This window comes from Onychomys torridus, chromosome 19 (assembly GCF_903995425.1).
Source record: "Onychomys torridus chromosome 19, mOncTor1.1, whole genome shotgun sequence".
NCBI classification, from domain to species: Eukaryota; Metazoa; Chordata; class Mammalia; order Rodentia; family Cricetidae; genus Onychomys; species Onychomys torridus.
In genome coordinates this window covers 8873680-8888596 of record NC_050461.1, presented here as the reverse complement: position 1 = coordinate 8888596, position 14917 = coordinate 8873680, and the positions used below count along the sequence as shown (strand labels likewise).

The window sequence follows — 14917 nt, the reverse complement described above, 5'->3', positions numbered from 1 at the left end:
GGCATGAACATGGAGGTGCCCCTGGGGCTGGAAGATGTCTATGTGGGTTTATGGGCTGGGCATGCAGGAGCCCTGGAGGCTGGAAGAGGGCCTCAGATCCCTTGAGGTTAGAGTTACAGGTGGTTTAGAGCTATCTCACATGGATGTTAGGAACTGCACTCTGGCCCTTGGAGAGATCAGCAAGCATTCTTAACTGCTGAGCCAGCTCTCCAGCCCTTGAATAACCACAACCCAAATCCCCTTTTGTGGTAATATTTAGCAAAGACAAGTTTCACGTAAATGACTCACACAAACTCAGTGAAGGAGAAATCAGCCTTTATTTACAGATCTGTCAAGTGTTCTCCCCTGTCTCCTATGAGGTCCAACTCGGGATCGAGGGTGGGCTGTGAACTCTGCAGTGAGAGCAGCTGTGGGTGAACAGAGCAGGGCACCACCTTGGTGATGGCGTTCACTCCGCTGCTGCTGTGGCCATGGCTCTGCCTCCTCCAGTCACATTCCGGGTACCTGCCCTCCTTGGGGAGACCTGCCTGTTAGTTGGAATTTCCCGCCCGCTCCTTACCTATTGGTTTTGTGATCCATGTCCTCACATGGCCCAGGGCTTGCCTGCCAACCTGGATGTAGGGGTTAGAACACAGCCTCTTTCCAGCACTGAGGAAACCACAGGCCTGTGGGTGATTGCAATTCATAACCAACCAACAAGCAGGAATACAAAGGCCAACATAAAATGCTTTTCCCTTCAGTTTCTGGAAAGCTCTCTTTGTTTTAAACTGAAAAGTAGGATTCCACCTGCTTCTTATAGGCAATGTATTTCTAAGGTGTGACTACTGTGTAGCCAAAGCTTAGAGGTGCCCAGGCATCCTGCATTTGCTGTGTGTTCATATATTCAAGGCTCTAACATGTTCAGGTGTTAACAAGTCAGATTTTATAGTACTCTTCAGGAGTGATGATTTCATTGTATGATGTAGAAATAAGTCCAAATAAATGGGCAAAACATGGGTCTACAAAGACGAGACTTCAGTGTGCTCGTCCACTGCCCCAGATGACGAGTCTGGGGGACAAAGTGCATGGTGGGTGATGAGATGATTTCATCCAGTCTCACAGCCTTCACCAGTCGCCTGTTTTCATTCCTGTGAAAGTGACATTACTTCTTGCTTCTGTCCCCTTCCATCCAGTACTGCTCAGTTTGCATCTCTGTAAGCCGGGAAATCGTGCGCTGAAAAGCGAAGATTTCCTCCTCTCCAGTGAACATGGAGAGCCCTGCCGAGTCCTGAGAGCAGACAAACACAAGCCCCATTGAAAACCAGCTACTCCAAAGGAAGGCTTGTGGACCAAACCCAGGTTGAAAAAACCTTCAGGCTTATCTATTTAGATAATATATTTTTCCATCTTTTTTTTTTTTTTTTTTTAAAGCTGAGGATCGAACCCAGGGCCTTGTGCTTGCTAGGCAAGCGCTCTACCACTGAGCTAAATCCCCAACCCCTTTTCCATCTTTTTTTCATATACCATCTCTTAAATGGGAACTAAAGTGTTAACTGATCTAAACTAATAGGTAATCAACAGAATCAGGAAGGAAAAAGAAAAGAAAAATATCAGATCAAAGCTGAAACAGAGAAACCAAAAAGATTTGGATCAGAATAGAAGTTCTCTGCAAACTCTAAAAGGAACATGCTGGGAAGAAATCTCTCCCCAAAAGTAGCTAATGGCAAAAACGATAGTTTTGCTAGGCATAGTCACTTAGCCTATAATCCCAGAACTCCATAGGCTAAGACAGGAAGATTGCAAGTTTAAAGCAATACCTGTCTTAACAACCCAAAAAAGAAAACCCAGAAGTTCTAGTGGGTTAGGAAGCCCCAGGGGACAGATCTCCAAAGAGCCTTTTGTAGACTGAATGACTGAAATATCCTGTGGGTCCTGGCTCTGGAAAGCCTGCCTGAAATCCAACTTTGCAAAGACTAGAGCGGTTTTTGGTCCTTGGCTACTGGGATATTGGTCTCCTTGCTGAAGGGTATATTGGAGACCACTCCCACTGTGAAGCCAATCAACACCCTGACGTTGGGGACACCAACATGGGATTATGGTAATAAGGATTTTTCTTTCTCTCCTTGGGGGTTTGCTCTTATGTTCTTACAAAGACAAGTTCAGTTCCCCTAAGCCCATCTTCCAGAAGTCCATCTTCCCCACTAAGTCACCGTGACTTTAGGACCCTGAGGTCACATTCCCTGATCTCTCCATGATGGGCCTCAAGTCTGAAACCTGACCCATACAGAAAATTTAAAAGCCTATGATGAGAAACTAATTTGACTGACTAGCTCCTCGGGTGCATTGACTGTGGCTCCCACGTGGGGGTTTAAGCAGCTATGCCCTACACTACCATGATCTGAATGTTTGTGTCCTTCCAAACTATCCATGGTGAAACTTTAACCCCCAAAAGAGTGGCATTAGGTAACAGGGCTTTAAGGGGTTAATAAGGTCTTGAGAGTGGGGTCCCCAAGAACAGAACTGGTGTTTTCACAAAAGACAGCCAGGGAGCTCTCTCCTTCTTTCCATCTTGTGAGGTTTAATGGGAAAACAACTTGAGCTCTGACTCCAGACTGGGAGAAACAGCTTCGTGGTTGATAAGCCATGCATGTTACAGTATTTCATGACAGTGGCCTGGAGATTGGGGCATACAGTGCAATCAAGTTTTCAAAGCTGATCTTTTTAAAGCATTATTGGCCCTTTTCTCTCAAACTCTTAGGATGAATAATGTCTATTCAAGTCAACAAGAATTTACTGTTGGGCCTAGATGAATGTGATCCCATTCTTGGGGGCAGTGCTGACAACTGAAATTTATTTTTTGAGACTTAATTTTTTTTTTTTTTTATTTTACGTATATTGGTGCCTTGCCTACAAGTATGTTTATGCACTATGTACATGCAGTACCCATGGATGCCAGAAGAGGGCATTAGATCACCTAGAACTAGAGTTACAGACAATTGTAAACTGCCGTGTGGGTGCTGGGAATCGAACCTAGATCCTCTGAAAGAGCAGTCAGTGTTCTTAACTGCTGAGCCATCTCTTCAGCCTCAGTTGAATTTTTGACTAATAGGCCAGTGGTTGATAGTTAGTTGATCAATATACCCTATAATGTTCTCATAGACGAAGGGAATGCAGTTCCCTCGCTTGGCCTGGGATGAATCTAGAGTCCAAACTCCAGAAAAACCCAGACCACATCAGTGGGTTTCCTATCAAGTCCCTGAGCCTGACACTGAGCTCTGCAAACATTTGCTTAATGGAGAGCCTGGGAAAAATGCAAGGATTTCTTTTCTTAAGCTGGGACTTGCTAGGTACTCTACAGGACTCTGTTTCGCCATGTGAAAATGAAGCATTGGTTTTCACACTCAACAGGGCCTCTAAGACCAGGCTCTAAATGTGCCGACATGGCAATGAAGTTGGCTGGAAAGCATCAACTCAATGGTCCCTTCTGCAAAATGTAGCAAGGATCAAACCTCAAACTATCAAACTGTAAAATGAAATTATGTTAATATCACCTACCTGGCTCAGCCCCAAATCGTCCATCAGTATTCTGCTTTGCTCTAACTCACTGTCATGATGTTGATGCAAAAATAAGCTTGCGATAGGAGCTGATGCACAGCAAATTATCCGCACCTGAACCAGGAAAAGGAACACAGGGTGGGACTCCACACTCAAGTTGAAAGAAAAATCTCTCACAAAATAAAATCCTGGCTGGGTGGTGGCGCACGCCTTTAACCCCAGCACTCAGGAGGCAGAGGCAGGCAGATCTCTGTGAGTTCAAGGCCAGCCTGATCTACAGAGTGAGTTCCAGGAAAGGCACAAAGCTACACAGAGAAACCCTGTCTCAAAAAACCAAACCAAAATAAAAAGATAAAAACCATTTATTTTTTATTTTTTTGTCACATAAGGAGCTTGGGTCTTTCCTTTTAAAATGTCTGTGCTATCTCCTAGTAGTTTGCAGTTAAGTGATGGTTTGAAAAACACATACACTTTTCAGTACATTTCTGCACATCTTAGACCATGTTGTGACACAGACAGCAGGCTTTACACAGGGAAGCCAGGCCTGGGGCAGTCTCAGCTGGATCCTGGGTCTTACTCCAGGGCTCTTGCCTTTGCTGCTATGGTTTGGATGTCATCAACCCTCCAAAACTTACCTTGAAACATTTCTAGGCAAGACTACTAAGAGGTGGAGGCTTTGGGGTCATGACAGTTCCAGGAAGATCTGCCCAAAGCCTTTTCTCTTCCTAAGATTTAGTTTCAGTTATGTATGTCTGTGTGTGGGTGCATGGTTGCCTGCAGAGTTCAGAAGAGGGTGTCATTTCCTCTGGAGCCGGAGTTGGAGGCAGCTGTAAGTGCCCAACATGAGTTTGGGTTCTCTGGAAGACCAGCATGCCCTCTTGACCATGGAGCCATCTCTCTAGCCCCTGCAGACCTTTTTTCTGTTAGTGGTCTGCCAGGGCATGCTTCGCAGAGCTTTACATCACTGTCCCTTCATTATCTCAGGATCCAGTGAGTCTGAAGACATGGCCATAGCTTGAAAGCAGTTGGCATCTTCTACATATCGTATGTCTACTCGTTCAGAAACAAGTCAGACTTCTCCACTTCATTTTGTTTTTCCAGGCAGATCTTGTGATGTCGTTCAGGCTGTTCTCCAATTCACTACATTCCTACCTTTTCCTCCCTCAAACCAGGTTATAGGCGTATACACATGCCCAGCTCCAAAACATACCCCCTGGATGTTTAAAGAACCTGGATTTGCTGTCAGCCTTTCAAAAATCATCATTCAAGCAAATATATCGATAACTTTAAAACATGTTGACTCTAGGGACTAGTATTCCCATTTTATTTTAATAAATTCTTTCAATCACAAATGACACTTTTTCCATTACTCAGATAGCAATGTCTTATTTCACAAGTCTTCGTGAATACATTCTAGAATAATGTCTGCTTAATGCTCTCAATTTCTGAAATAAGATAATTTTGACTATACTTTAAAAGAGAGTAAAATCTAAATGTGTGGTTTAGTTAGAATAAATGTCGGGGTAGTTTGAATACTCCAGCACACTGCCAGGTAAAGCTTTTACTCATTTAAGTAAGTGAAAAGGTAGAGAGGCTGAGTGACAGGCTGAGGAACGGGGAACAGATTGTCTTGAAGGTGTTTCCAGCAGAAACATAAACAATCTGAGCCTTTACCCTCTATTCCAATGCCATTTCCACTATATTCCTGGAGAAGCCTTTGCCTTGTGAAAACTCTCCAGCCTCTTAGGCTGCACTTGGTGGGTGTTGGCCTGCCTTGAGGACAGGGCAGCGCCTCACATCGATGAGCCTGGAGCCTCAGCTCCCTGACATCAGTGCCTGCTTCTCCTGAGCCCCTGCTCATGTGGCCTTTGTTGCATGCCCTCAGCAGGCTTTCCTGGGCCACCTCACCAGAGCCCACAGGCTGCCTTTCATGCTTAGCAACCCCCCTCCCATCCCAGGCCGCCCCTCTTGCCCTGTGCTGGAATCAACCCTCCATCCCCTGAACATTATAAGAAGCACCTTGGGAACACGGGAACATGGGCTTCTGGCCCCGTGCCTGGTCCTCATTTGTTAGGGTGGGGATTAGGTGGCTCTGGAATCTGGATTTTAAGTGGCCCTGTTGGTTCTGATACAACTAGACCCCAAAGGACTTCCCTGGGCTTCTCTCAACTATCCCTGGACCTCAAGGTTCACAGTCCTCTCTGTGTCCTGAACTGGTAACTGAACATGATTTCTACAGACATGAGATTCATGCTGCTCAGACCCTGGGCTGCAGGCTCCATGATGGCCACCACAGCATCTCAACTGCCCTTGACTTTCAGCCCACACCTTGCTCAGGGTCACAGAGGTCATTGAACGAAAGAGTAAATGAAACATTAAACTCTCCCGTCTTCTCTTCCATGCCTCCTTCCCTACAAAGGTCCCTCAGCTTTAAAATTATTGCTCTAATTCTGTGCAAAGATGAGCGAAGGAAGTCTCCAGTAGTTTACAAGAAATGCTTACCCTATCTTTACTGTGGGTGTCTTCTTTTTAGAGGTATACACTATGAGACTGTGCCTAGATTGTAGGCACACTGCTTGTCACACTAGGTTCTTAGTACTTTATATAATCCTTTCATCCTCACAAAATCACACAAGTATTATTACCCTTATAGAGAAGGCGGCCGATGCTCAGAGGCTGAGCCAGTCTTCAGGACAGCCTGGTGCCAGGGTCTGACCTTTAACTACTAGGCTATATTGCCTTTTGTGGGCAGGCAAGGGCTCTGCGCTGCCTGATAAAACACAGGGATTAAAGACAGAGCAGCGTGATGCCTCTTGCTAGTTGGTTCCTGGGTGGGGGGGGGGAGGGCCATGGGAACATGTCAACAAGGCCAAGGCCAATCATCTTTCTCAGTCCAGCCAAGCATTCAGATAACACATGTGCACTGAGCACTCCGTCCGGGACACACAGTCCTACTTGGAGGATGATGGGACGTTACGTAGCGTCAGAGTGACTTTCAATGGGGCCTGACGCTAGCTGCTGCTATCTTTAATAGAAAGTACACAGCATTCAGCTTGGGCCAAGTATTGTTCTAAGTATTCTACATGAACCAACCTGTGGGGTCCTCACAACAACCATTTGGGGCTAGATACTGTTAGCCCCTATTTACAGATGGGGAAACTGAGGCACAGCAGTAAAGGAATCTGTACAGCCAGGATTCTGACCCAGGTCATCTGACTTCATGGTCCTGCAGAGATGGAGTCCATCCTTACCTTGTGGTCATAGAAGTTGTCGATGAGAGTTATGAATCGTCGGGCTTCAGTCCGCTTTGCCAGCGAAAACTGCGGAATGTTCCGAACAAACACTGTATCAAAGTTCTTTGATAATTCCAAATAATCACTTGCTCCAAGTGGCTGTAATTCAAACAAAGAAAGGGGAGTTGTGGTTTTCTCTGGACTCATTGCACTTGAAAACTTGTCATGGGGTGATTTAGATGGTGACTCTAGGGTAACTGGACCCTGATAGCGCTCAGTGTTTGAGAGCAGGGTGAGGACGCAGGCGTGCACATAACTAACGGCTGGGAGCGACTCCTGCCGATCCTCAACCTTCCCTGGTTGGAGTCTCCATCTCCAGGCTTTCTCCTAACCCTGGCTGAGCCACACACTGTTCAGCCATGGAGAGATTCCAGGCTTTGAGTGGGGGAGCATCTGCTTTAACCCAATACTCTCTCAAGGGCCCCTCCTGCCGAGAAGAGCTAACTGTGCCTGCTTTGAAGACTGCTTATTAACTGGGCACTTGAGGCGCATTATATGGTCTTTCTGTTCCTTAGCTATCCCATGTGGAAAACCATCATTCATTTCCACCTCACAGAATTATGGGTGAAAACACACGTAGAACAGCGGCTGGGGCATGCCTCAGAGTCTAAACCATTTTTGTTGTTGCTTTTGAGAAAAGAGTCTATGGAGCCTAGGCTGGCTGGGAACTCACGATCTAGCTCAGGCTGCCTTGGGACCCACAGAGCTCCTGCTGCCTCAGCCTTCAGAGTGTGGGTGTGTATCCCTCTGCCTGGCTGGGCCATTTTCATGATTACTAGTTTGAGCTCAAGTGATTTGGCTAAGGCCAAGTCAGCTGAGTGTGTAGACAAATGTCATTCCCAACGGGAACTAATTAACTTGTTCCACCCCTGCCTGCATCCCAAACCACAGGAAAGTGTACCGGCTGGTTTTGTGTGTCAACTCGACACAAGCTAGGGTCATCAGAGGAAGGAGCCTCAGCTGAGGAAACGTCTCCTTCAGATCCAGCTGTAAGGCATTTTCTCAACTAGTGATCAATGAGTGAGGGCCCAGCCCATTGTGGGTGGTGCCATCCCTGGGCTGCTGGTCCTGGGTACTACAAGAAGGTAGACTGAGCAAGCCATGGGGAAGAAGTCAGTAAGCAGCTCCCCTTCATAGCCTGTGCATCAGCTCCTGCTTCCGGGATCCTGCCCTGTTTGAGCTCCTGTCCTGACTTCCTTCTGTGATGAACCATGATGTGAAGGTGGAAGCCCAAAAAACCCTTCCCAATTTGCTTTTTGGTCATGGTGTTTCGTTGCAGCAATAGAAACCCTAACTCAGACAGGAAACCTTGAACATTTGTCTAACATTGGAGTCACAGCAAGGACCTTGGGAGGCCATGGAATTGCCACTCAGAGAAACCAGTGCCCAGAAGGTACAGGAAAAGGCCAAAGAGTGTCTTAGTGTAAGAGAGAATGGGCCTCACAGCCCTACTGCTCCAAAGCTATGCTACTGTTTTGAAATCAGTTAGAACTGTCTCATCTGTAAATCAGAAAGCATCTGTAAAAAGAAAATGTAAAACCTCACGCTTGGTATGTGGTTCTTATAATTAAGCAGGCACTTTGTGAGTGGATGTGATTTTTATCAATGCAAACACATGCCTAGGGAAAGCATTACCAGAGGTGCATGGGAGTACCAAGGGCCACTGGAAATCAGAATTGTGCCCACTCAGCTGTTTCACAAATTACACACCTTTGTCAGTAGGTTCCGCATTTGCCATTATATTAGCTAGTATCCCCCTCCCTCACAGCAGGAAAACAATTATGTGCTCACTTGCATAAAGCAAATAAAGCAAAATGTAGGATCTCTTTCCTTTACAAACCACGATCACTGGGGGAATGTGATGTTGCCCTTTAATGCTTGCAGCCCGGGGTGATGAAAACCCTCAAGAGGACAGAGCTGAGCTGCACAACGAACCCACTGACCTGCCCCACGGTAACATCAGTGTTCTGTTAATTTCACTACATTAAAACCCCACAGAGAGAGAGAGAGAGAGCAAGATTTAATTTTTTCTTCAGAAACATCAGAAAGAAAAATGAAATTCACTAATTAGTGAAGACTTTTCCAAAGCTCCAATAACGTCGATTTAAAATACAAAGTGGGAACTTCTGGGCTGGGGTGGAGCTCATACAAAAGCCCTGAGTTCCATCCCTGTAGGGAAAAGGGGCTGGCTAGAGAAACCCACCCTGGCCAGAACTAGGGAAAGACTGCTCAGATCAGAGCAGAAAGAAACACAGTTTGGCTCAGTGAGATCAGAGCCAACTCTGCCCCTGGCCAACTGACTTGTGAAACCAACCAATCACAGAGCAGGACAGCAGCACTCTGGCCATAGGGCCCAGAATCAGGGAAACACAGCCTGGTTTGAGACCTGAGCCAGAGAAACTTTATCCCTAAACCCAGAACCAAGGAAACCAAGGCCCTGACTCTGAAACTAGTCCCAAAATAACACTCTTGGCCCCTAGAATCCGAGTCAGTGAAAGAAATGTGCCCTGGCCTTAGAAGTAGTGTCAAAAAGCCAAGAAAGGCCAGCGAAAGAAACACAGTTTGTCTCTGAAATCAGGGCCATCTCTGTCCTTAGCCCACAAAACTGACCAATCCCTGGGCAGAAAAAAAAAACTAACCAATCACTGGTTGATTCTGCGATCCCTCTCCCCGCAAAACATCCTATCTAAACCACCCTGCCTGGTCAGTTATGGGCTGTTCTCTCCACCCTGGTAGAGGCAGCTACCTCAGGATCCCTCCTTTTCAAATAAATCTCTTTGTCAAAAGAGTTTTGAGTGTGAAGATCTTCTTTCACTGGCTAACAGAAGATTCTTACTGAGACATCCCTCAGTGGACGGAGCAAGAGAGAGCTAAAAAAAGTAACACTTTGCAGAGATTTGCTCCAGAGCCGGAGGAGATGGCTACATTTCTGCAGGGGTTCCCTTCTGCAGAGTGAAGCAAAAGAAAACAACATCTTAGGCCAAAGAAGCAGAGCTCTGCCAGGAAGCCCCGTCAAGAGGGGCCTGAGCAAAGCTCAGCTGTAGAGGCTCTCCAGGAGAGGGGCAGGATTGCTACATCCTGTGGGGAGACCATCCCCACCATACCAGGGATAGCCTGACTCTCCCCCAACAGTCAGGATACCCCTCCCTGCTGAAGCAGTTCCAGGCCTGACTCTCCGGAACAGTCAGAATAACTTCCCCTCCAGGGCAGAGCTGCCCTAAGAGGCTCTCCATCCAGGATCCCTCGTCCTCCAGCTGTCAGCTGTTCTAAGCAGCTACCTCGCCCTCCAGGGCTGCTGTCTCATCACACACAGCTCCAGCCATCACCTGACTCCCAAGTGGTCAGGGTACTTCTTCCCAGAGTTGCAAAACTCACATTTTGGTGCTGAAATCTGGGACCAAACCCACAGAGTTGCAACAAATTTACTTCCAATCCCAGCACTGCATAAAACCAGGCACAGTGTACCCCTGGTGTTAGCATTCAGATCCACTTCTTGGAATCCTGGCCAATAAACAGATAATGCTCTGGCCTGACTAGCATCCTGACGTTACCCTATGTTCCTTCCCTTTAAGCAAGGACTGCTCCCCTTCATTCATTCTCTTCCCTCTCTCGCCATGAGGTAGTCTGAACCTCCCCTGACTCTGTCTCTCTCTTTCCATCTCTTTTCCTCTCTCTCTTCCCCCCACCAAATAAAACTCTTCACTGCATGATGTCTCTGTCTTGTCTGCCATGGGGCACCTTGGCTCTTTCTCGCCAGGGCCTCTCTCTCACACTATCATAACACCCGGGTCTCACTTCTAATTAATAAGCACCCATGAAGTACATCAAGACCAAGTCAAGGTCATCCAGGGTTACAAAGTGAGCTTGAGGTCAGCCTGGGATACTGGAGACTCTGCCTCAAGGAAGATTTAAAAATATGAAAATTGGCCAGGTGTGGTGGCACATCCCTTTAATTCCAGCACTCGGGAGGCAGAGACAGGTGGATCTCTGTGAGTTCAAGGTCAGCCTGGTCTACAGATCGAGTTCCAGGATAGCCAGTGCTACATAAAGAGACCCTATCTCAAAAACAAAAAAGAAAACAAAGTAAGTTTTCAATTGGTAAATAATTTTCATAGTGGCTTTGTTGTTTAAATGCCTACAAAGCAGCACTCACGGAAAAATTCAGGGCTGAATCTGGGGTGCTACATGGGTGCTTATTATTAAGAAGTGGTAAGTTTCATCTACAGGACAGTTGAGGGTTTGGAGATGCTGGCTGTTACTTGTAGTCAGGTGACCTTGAGCAGCTCTCTCCGAAGCTTAGTTTCCTCATCTGTGAAGGAGCGTCCATCTAGCGGGCTTGTCCTGCTGAGTCAACCTCTTGACTGCACAGTGAGTGCTCGGGAAACGCTGGCCACTGACAGAGTCACCGAAAGGGCACTTAGGGCACTGCTTAGGTGTTCATTCAGTGTTCAGCTATCACCCAGTGGCAGACAACGCAGTCACCCTTTCCTTAGATCCTGAGGTCAGAGCCCCAGTGAGCAAACGCTGCGCTGACCCAGACTGTCCTCCAAGAAGAGACGCTGCTCATCCAGCTCCTCCTCCACATAATCTCCACAGTGAAGTCATACATAGATGACAACCAGCTTCTGTACCAGGCCCTGTCCTCCTTTCTTCCTTAAAATCACTAGCAACACACGGTGCGGGGAGGAACAGACCCACACTATGCCAGCCCTCACTCAGTACGAAGGATGCAGGGAATGCAACATTTATAAAATAAATCAGTAAGGAGATGTATTGATGAAGTGCGACCCCACCGGGAGAGCAAAAGTAACCACACACACACACACACACACACACACACACACACACACACACACACGATGTCTTGGCCCTCATTTCTCTGTTTCTAAAGCAAGTCTTTGCTGTGGGTCCTAGCACACACGTAATAGGTAACATCTAGAAAGATAAAGATCAAAATGTTAAAAGTGACGATCTTTGAGTGGGAGAGTGAAATATCAATTTCGTGTCTTTGTTACTATTTTTATCCCCAGTTCCCATGAACCTGTATGACTTTTAATAGCAAATCATACTTTCCTTAAAAAGTAGAGACAGTTTTTATGAGCATTCACGTCTCTCTCATCTATGTCATATTGTATTTGTTTTTGTTTTCTTTTTTCCTTCCCTTTGTTTTCTTAATCAATAGATGTAAAACTTTTTTAAATGACATTAAAAAAATTAAGTATATCCCAACTCCCAAATTATTAAATGCATTATTTCACCTTAGAATAGGAAAACAATAAAATGGAATTTCTAAATTATTACTTATATAAATAGATCATTTTCGCAGTCATCTTTCTAGCATAATTATGAAATAAGCAAGTTCTTTTTTTTAAATATTTATCATGTATACAGTGTTCTGTCTGCATGTACACCTGCAGGCCAGAAGAGGGCGCCAGATCTCATTACAGATGGCAGTGAGCCACCATGCGGTTGCTGGGAATTGAACTCAGGACCTCTGGAAGAACAGTGTTCTTAACCTCTGAGCCATCTCTCCAGCCCCCAAATAAGCAAGTTCTATATCCATAGTGAAGGCTTTTCACTGTTTTATTTAAGAGATGACCTCATTCTTTCTTGTTTTTAAAGTCATGGTCAAAGCCAAGAGTTGACCAGCTTTCTGCGCTCAAACGTCCAGTCCTGGGTACAGTAGCTGTCCCGAGACAGGACACACCTCGTTCTATTGGTGATGTCATGTTTGAGTTCTTAGAAATGAAAAAAAAAAAAAAGTTCTGTTTCTTAAAAGCTCTCAAACCCAGTGTTTCTTAGATTTCCAATGCTAATTAAAACTATTTTATTTTAAATTAAAGAAAGAAAAGTATAAGTAAACACATTTTTTTCTTTACAGTTTGACAGAAGGGAAGGGAATTGGTATGAGGTGAAGTATGACTTGAGTTAGTTATATCAACTGGTACAGCAGAGGCTCCCCAGGCTCACAGTCATTCCTCACAGCCCAGCGCCACGTGGGGTCCCGGTCTGAACTCAGTTCCTCAGTCAGGCAGCCGAGGCCTCTTCCTCTTCCGCTGGGCCATCTTGCCAGCCCTATTTCTACTGAGTTCTTCATTTGGTTACTGCATTACATGTATGCAATATATTATGAATATATTCACCCCATTTCCCCCCTCCCACTCCCTTTGTTCCTAAATAGTCATTTCTCTCTCTCTCTCTCTCTCTCTCTCTCTCTCACACACACACACACACACACACACACACACACACACACACACACACACAATCTCACTGTGTAGCTCTAGTGGCTTGGAATTTGCTCTGTCAATCAGGCTGGCCTCCAATTCACAGAGATCCATCTGCTTCTGCCTCCTGGGTGCTGTGATTAACGACATGCACCGCCATGCCTGGCCACCTCAATCTTTTCATTACATAACATACAGAAATCCGATGTTCCCATTGACCCACATGCCGATGCTGTTAGGTCACTTGACACAGTGCCGTGGGCCACACAAACGGTGTCATATTTGAGGTACAACAACCACCAGTGAGACTAGGCTCTGTGCGGACAATGCTGCCACTTAACCCTTGTTTTCTTCTTTCTTTATTTTTTTATTTTATGTGCATGGGTGTTTTGTCTGCATGTACGTCTGTGTGGGGAACTCTGGACCCCCTGGAACTGGAGTTATAGACAATTGTGAGCTGCTCCGTGGCCGCTGGGAATTGAATCAGGTCCTCTGGGAGAGTGCCAGTGCTCTTAACCACTGAGCCATCTCTCCAGCCCCAATCACTTGTTTTCTTGCATTCAGCATTTAAAAATGTTTGGAAGCATTCACATGTATTAATTAAAAAGTCCTCCGGAAAATTATAACTGAAAACATCGGACACGTGTTTGGAGAAAGGAGGAGGCCTCTGAGGGGTGGTGTGAGCATGGAAATGGCTCCAGGTGTGCTTGCACTCTTGTCTGTACCTGCTTTGGACTGTGATTACCCAGCTATCAAGACAGGAAGTGGAGGGATCCGCCCACTCTTCAACCTGGGTATACTTTGTAATCCACGGCCATTAGAAAGAGGCCTAAGACAGTTTCACGTTCTAGGCGTAGGTCTCAACACCTAACGTTTTAATACACCTAGGTCAACTGCTGCAGAAGCAGAGGACACAGAAAGGGGACTAACTGTCTTGATGAGGAAGCACCCTGGACCAGCACAAAGCTGGCAGGTCCCCAAACACAGAGTCCAACTCAAGTGAGCAGAACTGCAGGAGCCAGAGCTAGCCCAGCAGAGACCAAAAGAACATCGCAGCTGACTGGGAAGCCAGCGAGCAGAGAGAAATGCTCACTGTTTTCATCCACTGAGTTTTGGGGTGATTTGTTGTGACATTAGCTAAAGGGCACATTCTACTCATTAGAGAGAGTGACTACAGAATTCTATGTTCTCATAGTCCTTAAGTTCAGCACATTAGAAAATATGATCTAGATTTTCTAGTTCCACATCACTAGTAAGGATGTATAAATATATATCCTGAGATTTACTTGGTGCCATTTACTTCTGTATTGTCTTTGGAGTTTTATTCCATAGTATAATTTTTTTTTCCCAGAAATAACTACACATGGGAGTCGAGTGGAAAAAAGTTAGAAAACTACGTTGCATCTGATAGAATGCAGCAAGCCTTGGCAATGGCTGACTAATAGCGGAGTGTCTAAAGAAAGAACAAAAGGGCACGAATAGGGCATCAGGGGAGATTAGAAATGCCTGGAATACACGTAAACTCTTCAGAGCACTCCGACAGAAATATGGATGGGGGATTTGAACCAACAATTCACAGAACAAAAAGTCTACATAAAGTATAAGTGGCACTAGATAAGTGAGCAAGGTCCATACACACTGTAGGTCCTTAGTAGCCAAAGAAAGTCAAAGCAAGGCTGACACATTGCTCCATGCAGGCAAGCGTGTAAGCAGCCACCCATGCCACTAAGGAGTAAGTGCAACCGCTTGTTCCAGAAAACAAGGTGTCAGAGCCAGTGAAGAGCCAGCCCTGCACGGGTAAACTGGACCCAGTCACTGCACATCTGGAAAACCCCACAACAAGGTGACTGAAGTCCAAGAAGA

The 14917-nt window shown here is 45.9% G+C and overlaps 1 protein-coding gene across 4 annotated transcripts in view; it reads right to left on the bottom strand.

Moving 5' to 3' along the window:
* Positions 1 to 298: 298 nt before the first annotated feature.
* Positions 299 to 14917, bottom strand: part of Afg1l (AFG1 like ATPase) — a 166300-nt gene continuing 151681 nt past the window's right edge. For all 4 annotated transcript variants that reach the window (XM_036169287.1, XM_036169289.1, XM_036169288.1 and 1 more), the window contains 3 exons: positions 6786 to 6926; positions 3535 to 3648; positions 299 to 1267 (listed from right to left, as the gene is read on the bottom strand). In XM_036169287.1, the coding sequence (XP_036025180.1) occupies positions 1142 to 1267; positions 3535 to 3648; positions 6786 to 6926 (381 nt within the window). In that variant the 3' untranslated portion in view covers positions 299 to 1141. The remainder of the gene's footprint in view (positions 1268 to 3534; positions 3649 to 6785; positions 6927 to 14917) is intronic.